The sequence below is a fragment of the Anabrus simplex genome, chromosome X (genome assembly GCF_040414725.1).
Source record: "Anabrus simplex isolate iqAnaSimp1 chromosome X, ASM4041472v1, whole genome shotgun sequence".
NCBI lineage: Eukaryota > Metazoa > Arthropoda > Insecta > Orthoptera > Tettigoniidae > Anabrus > Anabrus simplex.
In genome coordinates, this window is record NC_090279.1 from 162,962,257 (window position 1) to 162,986,366 (window position 24,110).

Consider the following 24,110-nt stretch of genomic DNA (forward strand, 5'->3'; position numbering starts at 1 on the left):
TGGTGTTGGACGCACATCACTTTTGGAAAGAGAGATGAATTCAAAATCACAGTTTTGTGAAAATAATTAATATTGTTCGTGCAATAGTCACTGTCGAACTCGAAGTGATAGGTAATGAAAATAATCTGGAACTTTCTGAGATACAACTGTTTACCACTTCACTTAATCTCAGTGCGAAAAGAAATTAACTTAAGTCCTGCGGACACAGTCTTTGTACTGTTTGTAATGAGTATGGAGAAGGACATGCAGTGTTCTAGCACACGCACATGTAGAAATAAATTAAAGTTTCTGCGAAGACAGAAAAGAAATCGTTTATGACACGGTCTCGTGAAAAAGAACCAAGTTCTATTACAACCCAGTCTTAACAAAAAATCACGTAGTTTCTCAGAGATAAATTTTCTCCTGAGGCACCGTATTACACGTAACTTAATACAACTTCTTGGCAATAAACCTAGGCACAGTCTTTTATGATGGGAATTAACATAGCTCCTTGAAAAGAAATAAAGGTACCGTATTTCACGAATCAGCTCAGTCTTTGAAAGGAAATGTAGGCACAGTTTTATGAAAGAAAATGTTGGCACAGTTCTGCGAAGTGAATTAACACAGTCTTTTGAAAATGAAGGTTGGCTCAGTCTTATGACAAGAAATGTCGACACTGTTTTTCTCACGGAGTGAATAGACACAGTCTTTAAAAGAAAGGTTGGCACTGTCCTTGATGAAACAAATTGACACTGTCCATAAAAAGAATTGTACTTTCACTAGGGCACAATTTCACGAAATAACCTAACACAGTCTCTTGGAGAGGAAACAACTAAAGCAGTCTTTATGCCCTAAGTCCTTTAAGCACGGTTTCAAAATATCTAGTGATTACTGTACAGTCTCTTCAATACAAAAATTCACTAAATGAAATGATGTTACTCGGCTTGACAGACCAATATTATAAGTGGATAAGCTTTCCGCTTACATGCAAAGTTAGAGTCCACTGAGAAGGCTTTCAACACTCGTATAACGTACTTTCAACCACCGGTCCTTCGCCGGACAGAGTAATGAACTATATCACATCAGCGGGCCCGAACAGCGAGGCAGCTGGTTCACAACGAAGTACTCGCTCACACACTGACTTCCTCAAGGCTGGCGACCCCTTTATATTGCTCAAGGCTGGATGGCGAGACTGGAAATATGCGCTTCTTAAAAAATTCATATCTCGGCCATCCTTCCACCGATTTTCACAAAATTTTGGGCAGTAGCATTTGTTGCCCAGGCCTACAAGGTGACGTTCTTCAAATAATGATCTGACCTTCCGTTCATGATGAAATGCCATTGAATCAAATAGAACTTTCGGTGCGACGTCACTTGGCCTTGGCTGGCACTCCGTAGCAGCGCTCGCTTGCATGCCTTCACCCATGATACCTGCACGCTCGGCGCTCGTTTTGAATCCATCCAGTTCGGTGTTAGCGCGTTCTCCTCAAGAAATACATGAACGGCGAATGCTGACGGGATTTCCGTTTCAATATATACATGCACATATGAAGCAAGCATGAAATTCAGGACGAGTAAAGATTTTAAAAACACTCATCACATTCACATATCCTGTGCAAGGTCTCAGCTTTCCTCCAATTGGAAGGCTGCACCTCACAGAGGACCAGGTGAAACACTAAAATATCAGCACTAGAGGAATCATCTAGAACTCATGCTTGCTTCATATATATATATATATTTTTCATTGATCTGTCTCTGTCTTATACTGGGCTTTGACAATATGCAAGTGACTGAGGTATGAGCGATGCTAGTAATGCCATTCCTTATGCAGCTAGTCCCTGCTATGAATGGTGTGAAACTGTTGCTCATAGGGTCGGTTGGTGCATGCATTTCAGTGGGCTTATTTCTGGCTCGGTGAGGAAAGCAACGGGAAACTACCTCACTCCTCATTTCCGTAGTATGCCTCTTCAGTGATGCCTGGGCCATCTGTGACAGCTGATGGCGGAGCTGTTGAGGATCGAACCAGCCTTCGGGCTAATGACTGTACAGGAGAAGTCCGTTATAGCGAGAATTCACAACAGCGAAAAATTTACTCGCTATAACGGATTGTCGTTATATCCGATTTTTGTATAAAATCGGAAAACCCTTCATACGCTTTAAAATCGGTATGAACGGCAATTTCAAAACTTGCGTTTCTGCAGATGATATCCACACTACGGCTTACTTGTTTGTTACTTTTTCCTTATCCGATACTATGTGAAAGTGTATGTTTAATTTCATTCTGAAAAGAATTTAGTACCATATTTCTCCGAATCCAAGATGAACCCCACTTTTTCCTTCAAAAATTTTTTTAAATCAGGCTCAAAAAGAAGTTTGTAAAATCATATGAATGCCTTGTTGTACAGTAGGCCTACGCAATTTTTAGGCAATTTTTAAACGCCGAACATTGACTTTCGTCACGCCTCTCTCTCTCTCTTTTTTTTTTTTTTTTTGCGACTGCACAATTATTCTTTATTTCCGCGGGTTTACGGACCATTAATTTAACATTGGCATCATAATACCGAAGAGAACTCATCGAAAATTTTCCGGCAATACTTATTCCATGCGTCTCTACAATACAACAAGCCATCAGGAAATTATTCTTGCTGTCTATAAAACTGTTACTTTTACGCAGCGTTAGATATAACCGGCTACTGCTACACGCACGTCTTGCTTGTCGGGTTCGGCCAATTTCAGCGGCTAGCGATGTATAGGCCTAATCGCGAACGTTGAAAGTCAATGAACGAGTTTATTGCGCCACGGTATCGCCATCCTGCCCTTGCATTTTTCGTGCACATACCTCACAATTTCATCTTTGACTTCTTTAAAGCGTCCTTGTTGCGGACCACTGAATGCATTTTTTGTACAGCACGCATTTTTTTAGCTCTTTGTCTTCACGCTAACGCCAAACATTGGCCTTAGTTAGGCCTATACCGTATTTTCTTGCGGCTGCACAATTATTCTACATTTCCGAGTGTTTAATAAACATTAACTTAAGATTGGCATTATAATATTGACTAGAACCCGTTGAAAATTTGCCGGCAATACCTTTTTCACGTATCTTTACAATACGACTATCCATCAAGAAAATATTCCTGCTGTCTATAAACCTTAATTTTACTAAGTGTCAAGTACAGTAGACGCGTTATGACTCTGCCACTGAGTAGCCGTGGCTTTTCTAAGAATTTGAAGGGTCACATGTTTTGATGCCATTCTGCAGATTTGAGAAACACACAGACACTGTACAACCGGTTGTCGCGGCTAGCGATGTGTAGTAAAGATGCGGTCGTTTATTGTCAACGAGTTCTGTGCGCATGTGAAAAGAAGCAGCGTGGTTACCGCGGTAGTAGCCAGTGGTATCCATTCACTTACTGTTAGGCAGCGAATGTAACAACCCTTGAGTTTTCGCATGAGATTCTGAGAAAAAAAAGTCTTGGATTCGGAGAAATACAGTATCACTCCAGAGATTTCTGTGGCAAACACCTCAGCTTTCTTCTTCAAACAGCGTCACCTAACCTAACCTTATATGTAGCCTATCATGAAAACATATTTGAAACGCATGTAGAGAAATAACCTCCTCGCGAAAAATTTACATGTAAATAGTGAGAAGATATGAAATATCTTTTGAAATCAGTGATGTACTCTGCCATATCTTGAGGTGTATCACATTCTTACTTGATTTCTGTATATAACATTAAAATTAAGATGTCATTTATTCAGTCTTTATTTTTAACGAGTTAACAACTGGTATCGGCCACGTTATTTACACATTTATTACGAAAACGTGTTATCCTCTTTCATTTCGAAAATTTCTTTAGAGAACAGCAGTCGATGCGTATTACTGGTATTACTAATCAACTCCACCATCCCCTTTGAATCTCAACGAGAGAGCTCGCAAATGCACAAAGTGAGAAAACTATACCCTACCGAAGATGATCGATCGCATTTTGTTGCAAACGTTTCAGTTTTCTTATTCAAACAGCGTTACGTATCCTAACTTAACCCTACTATACGTATGATGAAAACACACTTCAAGCGCCAGTAGAGAAATTATACCTTTCTCACTATAAATTTTCATAATAGCCTTTCCGTAATTTAACCAGACGCAGCAAAATGTAAACTAACCTCTGAAATCAATTAAGCACTCCGCCATATCTTGAGGTGTATCCCATTCTTGCTTAATTGCACTATTTAGGCTCAAAATTAAGTGGTCATTTAGTCAGCCTTAATTTTTTACGAGTTAGCAACCATTAATGTTAAAAATTAAATAACTGGAAAGGAGGTTCAACCTATTCAATACTCAAAAGAAAGAAACGTAGCAATCACATTTCTATTTAAATGGGACCGGTTTCGACCTTAGTCTAGGTCATCATCAGCCATAAAAAACATGTAAAATGTTTATGAGTGTTGGAGGTCAGTTTCACTCTCTGTTAGGCACAAAGACACGACACCACATTCTGTCCTGGACAAAGTCACAACACTACCAATCAACATGCGAAGATCAAAAAGGCTTGAATTCGCAGACGAACAATTGTTTTTTCAAGTCAACTGTTTACCAAGAACTTAACTGGAGTACGGGTGCTCATTCGGTTGTACTAATTGGCGTCGTATATTTTTATATACGTACTTGGCTTCCCGCAGCCGTGACAGGTTCTGGACCTTTGAAACGTTCTCCACTCTACTTTGGTGTTTGGCCGCAGCGTGTGACCTTGAGTGTGCCGCGCTGGTCACCGGGAGCTGGCGGCTTTCAACTACAGATCTGTTCGTCTGCGAATTCAAGCCTTTTTGATCTTTGCATGTTGATTGGTAGTGTTGTGACTTTGTCCAGGACAGAATGTGATGTCGTGTCTTTGTGCCTAACAGAGAGTGAAACTGACCTCCAACACTCATAAACATTTTACATGTTTTTTATGGCTGATGATGACCTAGACTAAGGTCGAAACCGGTCCCATTTAAATAGAAATGTGATTGCTACGTTTCTTTCTTTTGAGTATTGAATAGGTTGAACCTCCTTTCCAGTTATTTAATTTTTAACATCAATAATTTCAATACGGAACAACGAAAATTTTTATCTTTAAATTAGCAACCATTATCGGACACGTTATTTACGCATTTGTTATGAAAATATGTTCTCTTTCATTTCGAATTTTCTTTACGGAACAGCTGTCGATGGATATTACTAATCGACTCCGACATCGCCTTCGAATGTAGACGAGAGAAATCGCTAGTGTTTATAGCGAGGAAACTATGCTGAAGGTAATCGATCGCATGCACTATCATCGCTGGGGTCCATAAATATCGGTAACGGAAAAAATCGTGCACGTTTAATCGCTCGTAATAATGGATGCGCCAGTGATAGGGTTCTCGCTGTAACCGAAGGACGATACACAGTTTAATATGGGAATTTTGAAGGGACAGAAAAAAGTAGTCGCTATAACGGAGATCTCGTTATATGCCGTACTCGCTATAGCAGACTTCTACTGTACATGCATACATGTTTGTTTGTTTGTTTGTTTGTTTGTTTGTTTATTTATTTATTTATTTATTTATTTATTTATTTATTTATTTATTTATTTATTTAATTTATTTATTTATTTATTTATTTATTTATTTATTTATTTATTTATTTATTTATTTATTTATTTATTTATTTATTTATTTATTTATTTATTTATTTATTTATTTATTTATTTATTTATTTATTTATTTATTTATTTATTTATTTATTTATTTATTTATTTATTTATTTATTTATTTAATTTTGGCTGATGATGGTCTCTGCTCAAACCGAAACTAGTTTCAACAAATATATGTAACTTTTTTAAGGTTATAACAAACAGTATTGAATAGGTGGAAACCGTTAGCTTTTGTTTTACATTATATTTCTCTTCAATATGGATTAATATGGAATTTATTATCTATGAACCTTCGATATGTTAGTGCAACGTTAAGGCTTTTGTACTACAAATACTGCATGCACACAATATCACCCCTACCATCTACATCACTAGCAGGGGGGGAGGAAAAGAAGAAAAAGAAACCTCTTTTCCCTTTGCAAAAATCAGATGATCCTAAATATGTCTCTTGGTCACGGTCATCCATAAACGGCTATTATTATTATTATTATTATTATTATTATTATTATTATTATTATTATTATTATTATTATTATTATTATTATTATTATTATTATTATTATTATTATTATTATTATTATTATTATTAGCGTATGATGTGTACATGACAATCAAAATATACAAACATAATACAAAATATACAAATATACAAGTTGGTGACAGCATCAGGATTTCACTTTTATATTTTAATGTCCTAATTTTTTATCCATGTAATCACTTCTGGTGTTGTTACTTCAGAAAATTCCTCCACAGCGCCAGGAAATGCACGTAGGGGGCACTCTTGAACTATGTGCTTGATAGACTGCACTTGAGCACCACAGTCACAGCAGGGAGAATCTACCCATTCCCACAGATGTAAGGCTGTGCCAGTTCTACCAACACAACATCAGATCCTGTTCAGGGTTGACCAAACAGCACGGGGCAGACTAAAGCCAGCCAGCATGAAACGGCTACTGATTTCAGGTGACCACCAGCCATAAGACATGGCTTGCACAGTTCCTAGGGTTACACTTCTGTCCTACTAACTTCCGTAACGTAAATTTTCAGATGATTCCCAGCCATGTCAGTATCCTTGTACTTACATCATTCGGTTCTCAGACAAAGTTTCCTGAGCAAAGCTAAATGGAAATTGGCTTCATGAACTGAATGTAACTGGTACAAGTAGGAATGGTTGCTGAGCCAGTCGGTGCCAGGATGTAATAATAGACATTCAGGAGAGAAGATCTGAGGCAAGTTGCATATGAATCTTGTTGCTTGTTGTTTTAAGGGGCCTAACATCGAAGGTCATCGGCCCTGCATATGAATCAGCTTAGGATGTGGGTGACAGGAAATGAACAGAAAAAGGTAGGTTTTAGTAGAAGCTAATTGGCATTGTTATAGATGGTAAACTTAGCAGAGAGTTATCTAAGGGACAGTGGTAAGATTTCATAGCAAGCGATTTGGTTATAGAAGCAGCCGTTCATTAATTATTGTAAAATTACTCTTGCAGGGGTAGCTTTCTTCAAATGTTAGTTTTCAAGTAAATTTTAGTGTTACTCTGCTGCCCATTTCTTTTCTCATTCCCTTCTCAGACTTTTAGCTTTGTTCTACTGCTTCTCTTTCTCAAACGTATGTGACTTGTTTGCAGGAACACAACAGTAGAAGATTTCTACAAGTTCAGTGCCAATGGCAGCACGGCCTTGGGGTACTATTACCTGAACACCTTCGACAACCTGATGACGAGCGGAGTGACCTTGTTTGAGCTGACCATCGTCAACAACTGGTTCATCCTGATGAACAGCTATGCCTCTGTGGTGGCCCAGTCCAGCAGAGCGTACTTCATGCTCTTCTACTTGTCCACCATGATCGTGTTGACCATCGTCGTGGCGTCCATACTGGAGGCCTTCCGGTTCAGGATCCAGTACAAACGGCAGACAAGTAAAAGAGAAGGTGGGTTTACTTGTCATCTTCTTCCATCGCCTTTATCCAGGGAGCTCCTGGGTCAGGCTGTGGTAAATCATTGACCTCCATCCTCTTGCAACTATGAATTTCATAATAGTTCCACATTGACTTTAATAGTATTGTTTACAAATTCTTTTCCTTGAACAGAAAATATTTATTAACCACATATTCAATATCATGTACTTTTTGCTTATTCAACTTTTATAACTTAAAGTTCTGTAACTCACTCAGCGCCAAACACGTCGATTGACGTTTATCCCCTTGGCTTACTTAACCATCGAACTGACGGGGTTCGCTACCTGGGACTCGACTTACGTAGCCCGGGGCGATGCAGTGCCCTGTGTTATCAATGAAGCAGTGAAGTAATAGATTATTAATTCAACAGATGGTATTAAAATCCTTCTTTATATTACAAGAGAGTCTTTTTTCACTGTATTTACATTATCTTTCAGTGAATAACCGCTATATTTGAAAATAGCTGTACAGCTGTTGTCGCAATTATTCAGTCAGTATAGATAAGCGCGGCAAGGAAGTTGTGGATATCTTACTAGATAGTGATTGTGATGAAGATGATATATCTGAAAGTTCTTCTAGTGAATGTAGTGATGAAGACACCTTATCTGTTCTTAGTGAAGTTAGTGATAATGATACGAGTGATGTAGCAGACGTAAATATTGCGACTGTAAATGTTCCCGCGCACCGTAACAAAAAATACAAACTGGGAGAGTCGAATTGGAAATCTGTGTGTCCATTACAAGATATCCCTACAAAAGTGCAATTTACAGGAATTCCTGGGGTAAGTCCTATTTTTCAAAACATTGAACTTACGGCTAAAAACAATCTCTATCAGTTTCTCGGTGATGATTTTTAGCAAAGCGCGTGTTATGAGACAAACGGATAGGCGTTACTAGGTGACTTCATTTCCTACAGTATATTTTTTTGCTATAATGTAGCAAATTTCATTGAAATAGTTATTTGTACTGCTTTGGCCTTTGGAGAACAAGGCAGCTGCTGCCCGGCTCGGGACCTGAAGATGACGGGAGGACAGCAAATGCAGTTTTGGTTCTTTGTTAGTTGCTACTACTCGCAGCAGCTCCCTAATTGTCTTCACAGTGCATGGTTAACACAGTTCCAAGATTCCTTGTATTTCTAAACTATTGCCGGTGTCAAGAATTGAACCCAGGTTGCCTTGACGAGACAGTAGAATTCTAGACCGGAACCGCAGTGGGAGTCTGTTTAATTCTGAGTATTTATGTACTGGTTTCACATTACTTGAGCAAATAGTTGTGGAGATTTTAATATTTAAATACAGCCATGTATGAACCTCATTTTCATCAGAATTTAAATGGTAAATCGAAAATTCAGAGCACTTGTTTGTATAGTAAGCAAAGGGGTTAAGTGCGTATGTTCAAAATAGTTCATTGTAGCTCATACAGTTGTCACCCAAATGCAGTCTAACTTTCATAGATTCAAATTGAAGGATCATTGTGTCGATCGGTAAACATACGAATCACATTCCTTAGTAAAGTAACTTTCTGTTGACACCCAAACACGTGCTATCTTCACTTGTTGAGTAACCGCGTGTTTGTTCTCAGTTAGTGTCTTTGCACTCTTAAAAAATGGCCTGTAAATCGTACAAAAGTGCAGATTACTTGCAGGAAAAAGATATACGGGGTATGTTAGAAGTAGTGTATGCTGCTTTTGAGTCGGAAAATGATTTAGTGCCTTATTTGGAGGAAAGTGATAGCGATTCATCTGATGAAGTCACGAGTACTGAACTTGATGAGGTAGGTCCAGCTATATTTAACGCTTTATTTTCGAAATATATATTGGCCTATTTGGTGTTGATTCAGATGACTGGTCAGATACCAATCAACCTGGACACATCCCAATTATTCGAAGACGCCGGTATGAGTAAATTACCTAGTGATGAAATGGCATACTTCATGTTGTTATTCACGTCGGCATTTCTGTCATTTGTCGTAATGGAAACTAACCGATACACAGAACAATTTTTGAGTGCATTGGCAAGACCATTTACTAAATACTGCAGGTATCATAATTGGAGGCCTGTTACTTTGGATGAGATGATATATTTTTAGGACTCTGGATGATGACCGATATCATTAAAAAGCCTAAGTTAGAAATGTATTGGACAATAAACATGTTTGCTACTCCCAGCAGTGGTGAAGCGTGAACTGAGTAAGGGGGTAGATAGAGATTTTTAAAATTTAAACTATTGTAATCATATTATATATGGAATTTCGCTTTTGATGCGTACAGATCTGTATTCAGTATTATGTTAATAACTCTGAAACTAAGACAAACCCTGTAACAATCTATAACCCTATGTGCACTTGTTTTATTTTTAAATATAGACTAAATAGGCAGGGGGTAGTTGTCAAATAACAACATACTTTTAGAATAAAAAATAGCAAAATAATTCTTTGTTATGTAGATTTAATAAGAGAAATAAGAAATAAATATTTTTGTATCAGTCACCTTAAAAAATATTCTTGTAAATGAGTTCAAATACGTCAGCCTCATGTCAGTAGACTTATTGGCACGTAAAAGAACCTGGCGGGGCTAAATTCTGGCACCTTGGTATCTCCGAAAACCTTTATAGTAGTTATGGGAGATAAAGCCAATAACATTATTACATTAAATGAGTTCACTCCACCTGTCCTTCATGAAGTCAGGCGTCTTGCTAAGATGCCACAACAGTTCCTTCCCTATAGCTAGAGTTCTCAAGTTAGTCTCCGCTTGGTCATTGAATTCCTTAAGTAGGGTTTTAATTCATTTCAAGGCACTCGTAGTGCGTTCACTAGAAACTGGCGTTAATGGAATTGACAGCATCAAGTTAAGCAATTTTGTTGTTTCCATTTACACTCTGTAGTTCATTATCAAGAATGTAAGCCAATAATTGTTGGGGTTATTATACTGTAACTAATATTGGCAGGCAAGAAAATGCATGTACTTGACTGGTTTTGATGCTATCATTCATTTATTAGGTGTAAGTTTGCTATACTTCGTAAGTGAATATTATTGTATCATTATTTTATTTTTAGACCTGTCTTATAATAAAGTAAATTCAAAATATAGACATGATATAGGTTTTTGGGCTTATGCCATGTCAAGAAAATAAGATGAAATTCTTTACATTTTGCAGAGAACTATGTTCTGCGTCATCGGAAGAAAATCTTGACTGTCCACGAGAAAGGCTTCTAAACAATGAGGTTTGAATTTAGACATTACCCAATAGAAGTGGAAATGGTATGTTCATTCTTCACCAGATGACTCCTCCGACACGGTACAGCGCTAACGTTCGAAGCAGAAGCGGAAGGAACTATCAGAATCGGTCTGAGAGGGTCACATAACATAACAGGCGTACACACATATGAAGGTATGACAATGACACAAGCCTCATCGCCAGATGTTTCATTCCAGCACTTCTATGGCATTAACAATGAAAAGGACAACTTCTTTGTTGATTAGAAGAAAGCATGAGAATGTAGCAGAGTTACTTCGATAAGATCTCAACAGAAAATTCACTTACCATCCTATTCCAGTCGACATTGCCGTCAAGGAACACATCACACCTAACAACATTGCCGAAGTTAGTGCTGCTTTAAACCAGATTGGTTCACGAGACTCTTCAACCAAATAGTAAAAGAGGGATGAACACCATGTGACTGGCAACAGAGCATCACGGTGCCCATCTTAAAAACAAAAAATGGGTGGGGGGTGGGAAGGGGAGGTCTTCAGTTGTGCCATTTACCATCCAGTCTGACTTAGGAGCAACATCATGGAAGTGTTTGAGTGCATTCTTGAAAAGTGGATCTGTGAGTTCGTCCAACTGACCAAAACCACACCAGATTTGTGTGAGAAATTGAGGAAGACCTGATGCAATCCATGCTGCAACACGACTTAGTTGAAAAGCATTGCGAGTAAAACAAGTCGCTACTACATCTCTTAGATCTCAAGAAGGCTTTTGATCTTGTGCTGCGTGACCACATCTGGTTATCACTTCTCCAACACAGTGTACTAAAGTATCTTGTCAACTGGGTATAGCTAGAGCAAAGAAATTATGTTCAGATTGCTCCAGGATTGTCTGATAATTTCTGTATCACAGTCAATGTTCATTCAACCTTGTGACAACTGTTGTTCATCTTTGTGATGGACAGTGTTACAGCAGACCTGCGCCAGCCTTTGTCTTGCACCATCATCTGTGCTGATGACAGCATTGTAGCTGCTGAGATAAAAACTGAATCTCCAAATCTATAAATGGTATGAAAATGGAATAATCCAAGTTGATGGTTGTAATTGTTATAATTTCATCTGACTTAGACTGCCAGGCTGGTAGGTTGTATAACAGTACTGGATTTACGAGGCTCAGAGTGTTTTAACTACTGGGTCGATGCATAAGTTTGTGCGGTTCTTATATTTATTATTTTATTTTATTTTATTTTATTTTATTTTATTTTATTTTATTTTATTTTACTGTCGCTGTCACGCACTGTAACTCACAATCACAATCCCTCAGTGATGTATTCATCTCAACTCTCTATGACATTCTGCCAACGTTCAGGTAGCAGTTGAATGCTTCGCCTGTAGAACTGTTTTGGTTTTGACTGGAAGAAATCTAAGTAATAATAATAATAACTTAAATGTTTCCACCTTTTCAATACAATATATTCACAAGATTACAAAATTATAAGGTACTAGTTTCGACCCATCTAGGGGTCATCATCAGCCGTATTGGAGCAAAGATCATTTGTGGCGAAATCCTAAGACAATATTATTTTAAAGAATAACAAGTGAAATGAGATGTTATGGTAATAGTTAATAATACAAGGAATATACATAATAAGAGGTTTTTAACAAAGAATAAAGTATAAATGGGGTGTTGTAAAAATTATAATCATGGAAATCAGTAAGTTCTTGTATTGAAATGAAATATGGCTTAGGAAGAGGGCTTAAGGTGGGGCTGAAGGGTGCGGGAGAAAGTGTAATTGTCTTGGAAAAGTACCTTTGATTAAATTTAGGATTGAGTTTAGGTTGGCTGCATTATTGTTTCTGAGGAAAGTGATAAATAGATCGAAGAGTATGTTGGGTTTCTCTGAGATTTCATTGAGATTGTGACTGGCATTAAAGTATTGGTCTAGGTGTATGTAGTAATTTTCCATTATGTTCAGTAAAGGGCCCTTGTTTGCTAATACGAGGATGTCCATGTCTTGTTCAATATTGGTGAAATTATGGTTATAATCTTGCATGTGTTGGCCGATGGCTGAAAACTTGTTGTATTTTATTGCGTTAGTGTGCTCGTGGTATCTGATAATGAAGTTTCTCCCGGTTTGCCCGATGTAGGTTTTTTTACAGGTGGTACATTTGATCCTATAAACTCCTGATTTTAAAAAACTGCTGGTCTTGTTGATGTGTGAAGTATTGTATAAAACATTCATGTTCTTATTGTTGGTTTTGAAGGCTATTTTAACGCCTTGTTTCTTAAAGATGTTGGTTAACTTGTAGATATCATTGTTGAACGTAAAGGTGGAAAATGTTAGAGGTTTGGTTATTTCTTTTTTGAGGGTAGTTTTTGGGCGATGTTTGTGTTTATTGATTATCCTTTCTATAAAATGATTGCTGAAGCCGTTGAATTTTGCGATTCCGCGGATTGTGTTGAGTTCGTTTTTTAGATCTTTATTGGACATAGGTATGCTGAAGGCTCGGTGAACTAGGCTGTTGTATGTGGCTCGTTTGTGGGACTGGGGGTGCACTGAATCTTGGCGAATGGTGGAGGCTGTTTGAGTGGGTTTTCTGAAAATTTTATAACTGAAAGAATCTGAGTTTCTAGTGATGGTTAAATCTAGAAAGTTGATTTTTTGATTTGATTCGGATTCTAGTGTGAATTTGATATGAGGATCAATATTGTTGAGTCTTAAGAGGGTGGTGGGTGCGTTAATTGATTTCTCATTCATGATTACAAAGACATCGTCGACATATCTGGCCCAAAAGAGAATGTTTTCGAATTCGTTGTCAATTTTGGTGTATTCGAGGAAGTCCAGGTATATTTCTGCTAAGATACCTGAGGCCGGTGACCCCATTGCCAAACCATTTTGTTGATATATGACATTGTCAAAAGTGAAGAAGTTATTGTCGATGATAAGTTTTAATATTGTGATAAAGTCTTGTATCTCTAGTTTGCTTAAGTGGCTGTTTTTGTTTAAATTGTTTATAATTATCGGAATTAATTTTGATACTTGTATGCTTGGGTACATGTTTACAATATCGAAAGAGTGGATGGAGTGATCCGGTTGCAAATTGAACTTGTTTAGTTTTTCTACTAGCTCAGATGTGTTTTTAATAGACTTTTTGGATAAGAATTGATAATTTTTTCTTAAGAAACATTGGATGAATTGTGATATTCTGTATAAGGGGCTCGGTCTATAGTTGATAATTGGCCGGATGGGAATTCCGGTTTTGTGAATTTTGGGAAGAGCTTTAGCAGTGGGGAGTCCTGGGTTCATATGTATGAGTTTGGATTTTTCCTGTTCGGTAAATAAAAATGAAGTGTTTTTAAGAGTTTGTTTAAGTAGTTTTTGAATTTTTTGGGTGGGGTCTTTTTTGATTATGGAAAATGAGCTGTCTGTGAAAAAGTTTTTTGTTTTTTCAATATATACTTTTTTATCCATGATAACTGTTGCATTGCCTTTGTCAGCTTTGGTTATGATGAGTTCGTTGTCTTTAATTTTCTTCTTGAGGGCGTATATGCGCTTTTGTTCAGCAATTTTTTCTTTATTATTGAGGTTATTTGCGGGGTTGGTTAAATTGTGGAGGATATCAATAATATCAATAATAAAGAAAAAATTGCTGAACAAAAGCGCATATACGCCCTCAAGAAGAAAATTAAAGACAACGAACTCATCATAACCAAAGCTGACAAAGGCAATGCAACAGTTATCATGGATAAAAAAGTATATATTGAAAAAACAAAAAACTTTTTCACAGACAGCTCATTTTCCATAATCAAAAAAGACCCCACCCAAAAAATTCAAAAACTACTTAAACAAACTCTTAAAAACACTTCATTTTTATTTACCGAACAGGAAAAATCCAAACTCATACATATGAACCCAGGACTCCCCACTGCTAAAGCTCTTCCCAAAATTCACAAAACCGGAATTCCCATCCGGCCAATTATCAACTATAGACCGAGCCCCTTATACAGAATATCACAATTCATCCAATGTTTCTTAAGAAAAAATTATCAATTCTTATCCAAAAAGTCTATTAAAAACACATCTGAGCTAGTAGAAAAACTAAACAAGTTCAATTTGCAACCGGATCACTCCATCCACTCTTTCGATATTGTAAACATGTACCCAAGCATACAAGTATCAAAATTAATTCCGATAATTATAAACAATTTAAACAAAAACAGCCACTTAAGCAAACTAGAGATACAAGACTTTATCACAATATTAAAACTTATCATCGACAATAACTTCTTCACTTTTGACAATGTCATATATCAACAAAATGGTTTGGCAATGGGGTCACCGGCCTCAGGTATCTTAGCAGAAATATACCTGGACTTCCTCGAATACACCAAAATTGACAACGAATTCGAAAACATTCTCTTTTGGGCCAGATATGTCGACGATGTCTTTGTAATCATGAATGAGAAATCAATTAACGCACCCACCACCCTCTTAAGACTCAACAATATTGATCCTCATATCAAATTCACACTAGAATCCGAATCAAATCAAAAAATCAACTTTCTAGATTTAACCATCACTAGAAACTCAGATTCTTTCAGTTATAAAATTTTCAGAAAACCCACTCAAACAGCCTCCACCATTCGCCAAGATTCAGTGCACCCCCAGTCCCACAAACGAGCCACATACAACAGCCTAGTTCACCGAGCCTTCAGCATACCTATGTCCAATAAAGATCTAAAAAACGAACTCAACACAATCCGCGGAATCGCAAAATTCAACGGCTTCAGCAATCATTTTATAGAAAGGATAATCAATAAACACAAACATCGCCCAAAAACTACCCTCAAAAAAGAAATAACCAAACCTCTAACATTTTCCACCTTTACGTTCAACAATGATATCTACAAGTTAACCAACATCTTTAAGAAACAAGGCGTTAAAATAGCCTTCAAAACCAACAATAAGAACATGAATGTTTTATACAATACTTCACACATCAACAAGACCAGCAGTTTTTTAAAATCAGGAGTTTATAGGATCAAATGTACCACCTGTAAAAAAAACCTACATCGGGCAAACCGGGAGAAACTTCATTATCAGATACCACGAGCACACTAACGCAATAAAATACAACAAGTTTTCAGCCATCGGCCAACACATGCAAGATTATAACCATAATTTCACCAATATTGAACAAGACATGGACATCCTCGTATTAGCAAACAAGGGCCCTTTACTGAACATAATGGAAAATTACTACATACACCTAGACCAATACTTTAATGCCAGTCACAATCTCAATGAAATCTCAGAGAAACCCAACATACTCTTCGATCTATTTATCACTTTCCTCAGAAACAATAATGCAGCCAACCTAAACTCAATCCTAAATTTAATCAAAGGTACTTTTCCAAGACAATTACACTTTCTCCCGCACCCTTCAGCCCCACCTTAAGCCCTCTTCCTAAGCCATATTTCATTTCAATACAAGAACTTACTGATTTCCATGATTATAATTTTTACAACACCCCATTTATACTTTATTCTTTGTTAAAAACCTCTTATTATGTATATTCCTTGTATTATTAACTATTACCATAACATCTCATTTCACTTGTTATTCTTTAAAATAATATTGTCTTAGGATTTCGCCACAAATGATCTTTGCTCCAATACGGCTGATGATGACCCCTAGATGGGTCGAAACTAGTACCTTATAATTTTGTAATCTTGTGAATATATTGTATTGAAAAGGTGGAAACATTTAAGTTATTATTATTATTACTTATATATTGTTCAATACGGACCAAAAACATGAAATTCATAACCATCAATGGAAGAAATCTGTTAGCCATTAGTCAAGAGAAGCTTTGTCAGGAAACACTGGACCCTGAATGTGGTTAGAAAGAGAGCGGAAAAGATGGAAATCTGAGGGATTAAGGTCAGACTACTACGGAGGATGAGAAAGAAGTTCCCAGTCAAGTTCAGCAATCACACCTTTGGTCAATTGCGCTGTATGCAGATGAACGTTATCATGGAGCAATAAGACTGGTTGTTGTCTTTGTCTTTTGTTGTCAGTAGCAATGGCAAACCGTCTTAGCTGGTCACTATACGCAGCAGAGGTAATCATTACATTTTTCGGAAGTAGTTCATGGTGAAGAATGCCATCTTTGTTCCACCAGACACACAACATGATTTTCTGTGGATGGGCACTACCCTTGGCACGGGGAGTTGCTTTTTTTGATGGGTTGAGCCACTCTTTCCCCTTCTTCATGTTGACATACAGGCACCATTTCTCGTCACCAGTGACAATGTTCAAAAGGAATGCTTTGTGCATATCACAAGCCAACCAGTGCTGAACAAGCAATGACAAACAGATGTTTACTCTATTTTTGTTACTGTCACTTAGCACATGTGGTACCCATATACCGAATTTCTGTACCTTACCCATCCAATGCAAATGGCGTACAGTAGTTGACTCATCATATTAAAAAACTTGCGCCATTTCCCGCATTGTTTGATAAGGATTCTCATGAAGCAACTCATTAAAGCGATTTTCTTCAAAACTGAAGGCCTTCCAGAACGTGGATTATCAGACAAGTCAAACTGTCCTACTCGAAAACTATTTTTGTGCTGTTCTTTCAGCAATTGCTTCATTCCCATACACTTCACAAATTGTTCTTGCCGCTCCTGCTGCACTGGATCCTCGGTTAAACTCAAAGTGTAAAATGTGCCGGAAATGCTCACTTTTCTCAACTTGACATTCTATGTCTGTTTGTCTGAAATATACACAAATAATACGTTCACAATCCAGAAGACCTGTGTTTCACAACACACAAACTCCAGATTCAGTTAAGACAATGGAGTAACGATAAGCAATCCCTTCACACCGCATTGTTGCTAACCCAAAAGAATGCTGCACAAACTTGCGCATTGACCTCATACTTTGCCTTCCACTCCTACAGGTACGTTTGTGAAAGCCAAGAATTCTGCTGGTTTGACTTCTCACCCCCTCTGGCTACGTATTCCAGAGGTCTGATGTGTTGCTAACTCCTAATAATGTTAAAGATTTAACTGGATGGTGGTTTGATCTTATTAGCCTAATATGGTTTCATATCTGTATATTTTAATGTCATTCTCTTGAACACCACATTTCAAATTATTACTTTCTCAGTACTTCTTTTATATTCAATATTACATATGTTTTCACTGTATGCTTCTTATTTCCAGAGGAGAAAATGCTACATGAAGAAGTTCATGTGAAATGGGAAGAGCTTCAAACATGGATTCAAGATTTCCAGCTGCTGGAAAGATTACGGGCAGATTTAGTCGTAGGGGTAAGTCTTTCTTTGTTCTGAATGAGTGTCCTAAATCAGAATTTAGTCTTATCCCTTTCATTTAAAATTACTTTTAAAAAGTTTCTTGGTAACATTTTTTATTGTAGTTTAAGTCTCTTCTTTTCCAAACCTCCCCAGTGATAATGTTTAATGTTCAGATCACTTTGTTTCTCTCCTATAAGTTACAAAAAACATATTGAAGAATATCAATTTGGTAGCTACAATAAGCAAGGTTCCCAATAGACAGTGGTGACTCATAAAGTTTGGAGGTTGAGGTTAACATATTTAATTTTCTTAAATTTACAACATTAAGATTTCCCCATGGACCTTTCCAGAATAAAATTAACATAAAATCAGACAATAAGGATAAAATTGTCACTTGCATCAAGTCAAAATACGTGGCAGTGGATGGCGTTGGATGTCTTTTTAGATCCTTGACTTAAAAAGTTTTTTTCTAATGGAAGTTCTGGAAAGTTTGTTTCCTAGAAAACGCTATTCTTGTTTCTTGCCATTATAAAACATAGACTCTTACTATTACAAATCTATGTATCAGAATTGGAGACAAGGAACTGGAAATAGTAGAACACTTCAAATACCTGGGAAGTAACGTGACTGAATGCCTGGATATGGAAATTAGTGGAAGGATATAACTGGGGAGTGCCTTTTACCACCAGGTACAGACACTAATATGGAATAAAGAATAATGTACACAAGAACCTCGTTTATCCAGATTAAGAGGGACCGGTAGCGATCCGGATTATCGAAAATCTGGATAATCTGGAAAAACTAAAAAATAAATACAGTACATGTTATATAATCTATTAACATTAGTTGTACAGTAAGTTAATGCCTTTTTTCAATTGTACAAAAGAATATAAGAACACTTTTCTTACATTTATGACTCTGTTTTATGCACTAAAATAATGTGCGAGTTTTTTCTGTTTTTGTATATCGTTTGCGCGCAGCACGATCACGAAAACGTTTTTCTAACAGTTCTGCCGGTTTGGTTTCAGTCAAGGATTCTAAATAGGACATCAGTTTGTCCAGCTGCATTGTTGCCTCTCCAGGAGTCATTGTTTCATCTGATGGAGCGCCGGTTTCATTTTCGAATTCACCATCAGTGAATTAGTAGGGCGTTGCATTCAGAAGAGCTTGGATTCGAATCCCACCTCAGCCGTCCTGGCAATGGTTTTCCATGGTTTCCCATTCTCAGTTCCATGCGAATGCCGGGGCGATACCTTTGATAGACCATGGCCGAATTACTTCCAATTCCTGTCCTTAACTATCCTTAGCGGAGAAGACATTAAAGAAGAGTCGACCCCGTAAAAGAAATACTGTGCAAGTAAAAATACATTTTTATTATTTCTGATCCGGATAAACTGGAGATCCGGATTAATGAGGGCCGGATAAACGAGGTTCTTGTGTACAAGGGATATTACTTACCTATAATGACATATGCAGCAGAAACCTGGACAATGCCTCGGAGAGATGAGAGGAGAGTACAGGCTGCTGAAGTGAAATTGCTGAGGAGTATAGTGCAGAGGACAAGGAGGGATAGAGGGAGAAATGAAAACATACGAAAAGAGCTAAATGGGTAAAAACTAAATGACAAGCTGAGGCGGTCTGGTCATATTAAATGGATGAAATAAGGAAGACTGCCAATACAAGCACTGGAAGGACAAATGACAGGGAGACCAAGATTACGATGGATGTACTCCTTGAAGAACAGCAGAGGACAATGAGACTTGGACTCGAACACAATGTTGGATGAGGGATGGTGGAGAGACAGGAACAGTAGCGGCCGGCCCTTAAGGACTCTCGGACGGTGTCATTGCTAAAGAACGAAAAGGTTCTTTTATTTTCACTCGACATTTGAAGTCAAATATTGGACTCGAATAATGCTAAGAGAATTACATTTCATTGTAAAACTGGTAATTTTCATCAACAAAGAAGACTGTTTGGCAGTAAGTTATCAAACTGGTTAGATGGAAGAGAAGGCCTGAAGGCCTTAATCTTGCCAGGTAAAATAAAACATTACTAACTAACTATGTGACTGACTTTCAGCCTGCAGTTCACTGGTAAATGTTTTCGGGTTGAAGATGAGGCACGGACTCTCGAGCTTCCGTCCGAGGATATAGTGTCGGTGAGGGGGTTGAGATGTAAGGGGGAATCGCGCTGGTGGACGGTTTTGGGGGGGGAGAAAGGTTGCGGGAAGCTTTCACGTGGGAAGAGTCCGTAACAGTGCATCAGTAAAGATGTCCTCACGAACCCTGATACGTACATGCGCCAGCCAAATCTCCATGGTTGCATACAATATAATTAAATGATAAGAATAATAATGTTATTTTGCTTTACGTCCCACTAACTACTTGTATGGTTTTCGGAGACGCCAAGGTGCCAGAATTTAGTCCTGCAGGAGTTCTTTCACATGCCAGTAAATCTACCGACATGAGGCTGACATATCTGAGCACCTTCAAATACCACCGGACTGAGCCAGGATTGAACCTGCCATGTTGGGGTCAGAAGGCCATCGCCTCAACCGTCTGAGCCACTCAGCCTGGCTTAAATGATAGTTTATGACATTGTTTATATTTTAAGAAGAAAAATAATAAATAATTATATTGAAATGTAACATTTGAGACCAGGAATTGTGATTCAAATTAGGCCTATAGCTTGCATCCTGCGGTTTGTGAGGGTTGGCAGCAGTGAATTAGTTGGTTTTCGCGTGGAAGACTTGAAGGAGTGCGGTGATACTGGTTGGTAGCAAAGAAAGATTTGTGGAGAAAAGTACTGTGGCTGCCCTCCCAACCTGAGAGTCCACCGGCCGCCACTAGACAAGACGAAATGGAGAGGAAACATATTTGCCCCCACATGGTGTCATCTGGAAAAGGGGAATTGATGATAATGACTATTACAAAGATATGTAAAACATATTCGCAATAATGTCAGTTTTCATGTGTAGACAGAAACCTCCAACAGAGGGAAATAATCTTGTGACTGCTAGCAAGTCTTAGATATCCACTGGCCAATCCTGCACCCTTTCTGAAGTGTTCACAAAATAGACACACCCCCACTGTTTCTGTGCTGCTACTTTCAGGGAGATTTGCTGAGAGAAGAATACTATATAACTGTGAAAAAGGGGAATAGTGCAAGTGACAAGAAGTGTATTGATGTGACAGAGAAATGGAATTGTATGAGACACAACTTATTGTGACAACGTGTACATTCTTGTAAAAGCACATTTTCCCTGCTGAGGGATGTTTTAGAAGAGCTCTTTTGGTGGTTCATTTGGCAGAATGAACTCAGAGATGCAAGTGGGTGGGCTATAGCTCTGTTATGTTCTAAGCTTCTAGCTAAGAAAGTTGAATAATCTTCCTGATTTCCATTATCATCATCATCATCATCATCGACCATCTCCAGTTTCCAGGGTGTGGTGTACGAGCCCCCTCCATCTTTGTCTATCCATGAACCACTGTTTTCTCATAACCTCCCAATCTTGTCCTTTCTCCTCGACACCTTTCTTCACCAATCGGTCCATTTTCCTCTGGGTCTGCCCACTGGACTTTATCCTTTTACTTTTCTTTCATATTCTCTTCTTGCAGTCCTGCTTGCACTCTGGCTAAATCACTTCAGTCTTGCTTTCTGGATCCTCTGTAGTAGGGAGTCTCCTATTCCCAAATCCACTCTGACTTCATTCCTGAACTTGTCCTTCCTGGTCTTCTGTATCATAGTGCGTAGGAACTTCATTTCTGCAGTTTGGAGTTTTGAGTTGTCTTGTTTCGTTAATGTGGTAGTGAATAATATGATTTATATGTCATCATCTTAGCCTTCAGTGGTACTTGTTTATCCCACAGCAGTTGTCTTACTTGGTGGTAAAATAGAGTTGCTTTGCTAATTTGACTGTCCACCTCATATTTTGATTTTACCCTTAGGAAAATACTGTAATAATCAGGAAAATAAGTGGCTTCTTAGTGATAGGGCTTCAGTGAACATCATCATCATCATCATCTTCATCTTGCACAGTTTTGAGCTACGGGCTCACCTCTACGTCATCACCTTGGTCCGGCACTCTCTGTTACAGGGTCTCTCTTAGTGTACAGTGTTTGTACTCTGCCCTACGGCAGCTGCTTCAGTCCAACTTACGTCGCGCATGTCTGCCCTGCTTTAAGTGTGTATACGATCTATAATATTATATCTTACCTTATGAAAGATGCTGGAAATCTCATCCTTCAAAATGAGGGACTTCATAAAACCATTAGGATTTCTGCTCACCAATAGCAAGAGTTATGACTGTTCACACGACCATTAAGATGAAATGAAACCAGGCCTCATCTGAAAAGAACACAAGCTCTGGGTCAAATAAACTATCATTCAGTGATGCAAGTTACCACTCACAATATCTCACTCTTGTGGCTGAATCAGCAGGTTTTGAAAAATGGGCCCGTGTAAACCTGTACGGTTTGATGTGTCGCAGCTTTGTAGCTCTGTGTGCAGAAGAAACCGAAACCCCTACTTACTGTGATAATTTTGTGAGTGATTTATTCGGTGACCGTTCAAGATTCTCACCAATGTCATCCAGCTTTTTCTCTGTTAAAACTATTCGTGTGCACACATGTTTTTTTTTTTTTAGTACCGAGCCAGTAGTTTCAAATTTATTTACAGTTACATGAATCTGTGCTCATGAAAGTGGCACTTCACCAGGAAATTGCTGAAGAAATGCATCGCGTCCCCATCGAGCCGACTTGTACTTAAAATAACTTTTACATACAAAAATATGGTGTTGCAATGATAACTGTCTCATCATGTGCTTAGATTCAGACTGGCTACTGATGCTAGGTTGAACACGTGCATGCTCCTTGCATGGTCAAGAACTATGTGTGCACCTCCCGTGCAGGTGCTTAGGTCTCGGAGAATAGAAACGCCGCTGGACTGTCTGGATTTATAAGAGACGCTGTATCTCTTTCACCCACCTATCCCTTGGTCTTCCTCTTGGTCGTTTTCTAGTATATCCATCTCATGTATTTCCTGGGTATTCTCTCCTCCAGCATTGTCTTAATGTGCCTGTACCATCAGAGTCTTGCTGTCTCAATCTTGTCCCGCAAGGGTTTCTTTCTTAATTTCTCATTCTGTTCAATCTCATTACTCCTATTCTGCTTCTCAGAAACTTAATTTCCCTTGCTTAACAGGCCTTGGCTACCAAATGTCCACAACTCAGCCTGAAGGCCTGTAGATTACAAGATGTCATGTGGTCAACACTAGTGATGGGCAGAATCGAATACTTTCCAGAATAGATTACTATGCATCCGAAAACATTTAAGAATCGAAACTGGCATTCGAAACCAAGTTCTCGAATATCTTGAGTAACTGAAATATAAGAGAACTCTGGACATGAGGAAGCAGTGTCCAGGAAGCGCTTTAATAAATGCTAGCCCTGTACGGTGTATATATTATTTGACAAACATATAAGGAATTTTAAATTGCAGGTATTTTATATAAATTTGATACCACACCATTGGTTGTTGCCAAAATGTCCAACTCTACTGTCTATTTTCATTCATATATTGTATATCAATTGGGTTAACTAACATTTTATTTCACCGAGAGAGTGGCCATCGAGGTCAGGGCATGAAGCTGTCAGTTTGCATTCGGGAGAGAGTGGGTTTGAGTCCCACTGTCAGCAGCCCTGTAGATGGTTTTTTGTGGTTTCCTATTTTAACACCAGGAAAATGCTGGGGCTAATCTTAATTATGGTTACAGCCAATGCCTTCCCGCTCCTAGCCGTTTCCTATCCCAGCGTCGCAAAAAGACTTATATGTGCCGGTGCGACGTAAAGCAAATTCTAAAAAAATAAAATAAAAACATTTTATTCTCCTTATAGGAAAAATAAAGAAAGCAATTGATTGTGAGTGATTTGCGTTCAGATAGTCATCTATAACCATCATTACAACTTGATA

The 24,110-nt window shown here is 38.1% G+C and overlaps 1 protein-coding gene across 1 annotated transcript in view; it reads left to right on the forward strand.

Annotated features, from left to right (window-relative positions):
- LOC136885885 (two pore channel protein 1) overlaps positions 1-24,110 on the forward strand; it is a 77,054-nt gene that overhangs the window by 49,681 nt on the left and 3,263 nt on the right. The window contains exons 11-12 of the mRNA XM_067158574.2: positions 7,282-7,583; positions 18,050-18,156. Coding sequence (XP_067014675.2) covers positions 7,282-7,583; positions 18,050-18,156 — 409 coding nt within the window. The remainder of the gene's footprint in view (positions 1-7,281; positions 7,584-18,049; positions 18,157-24,110) is intronic.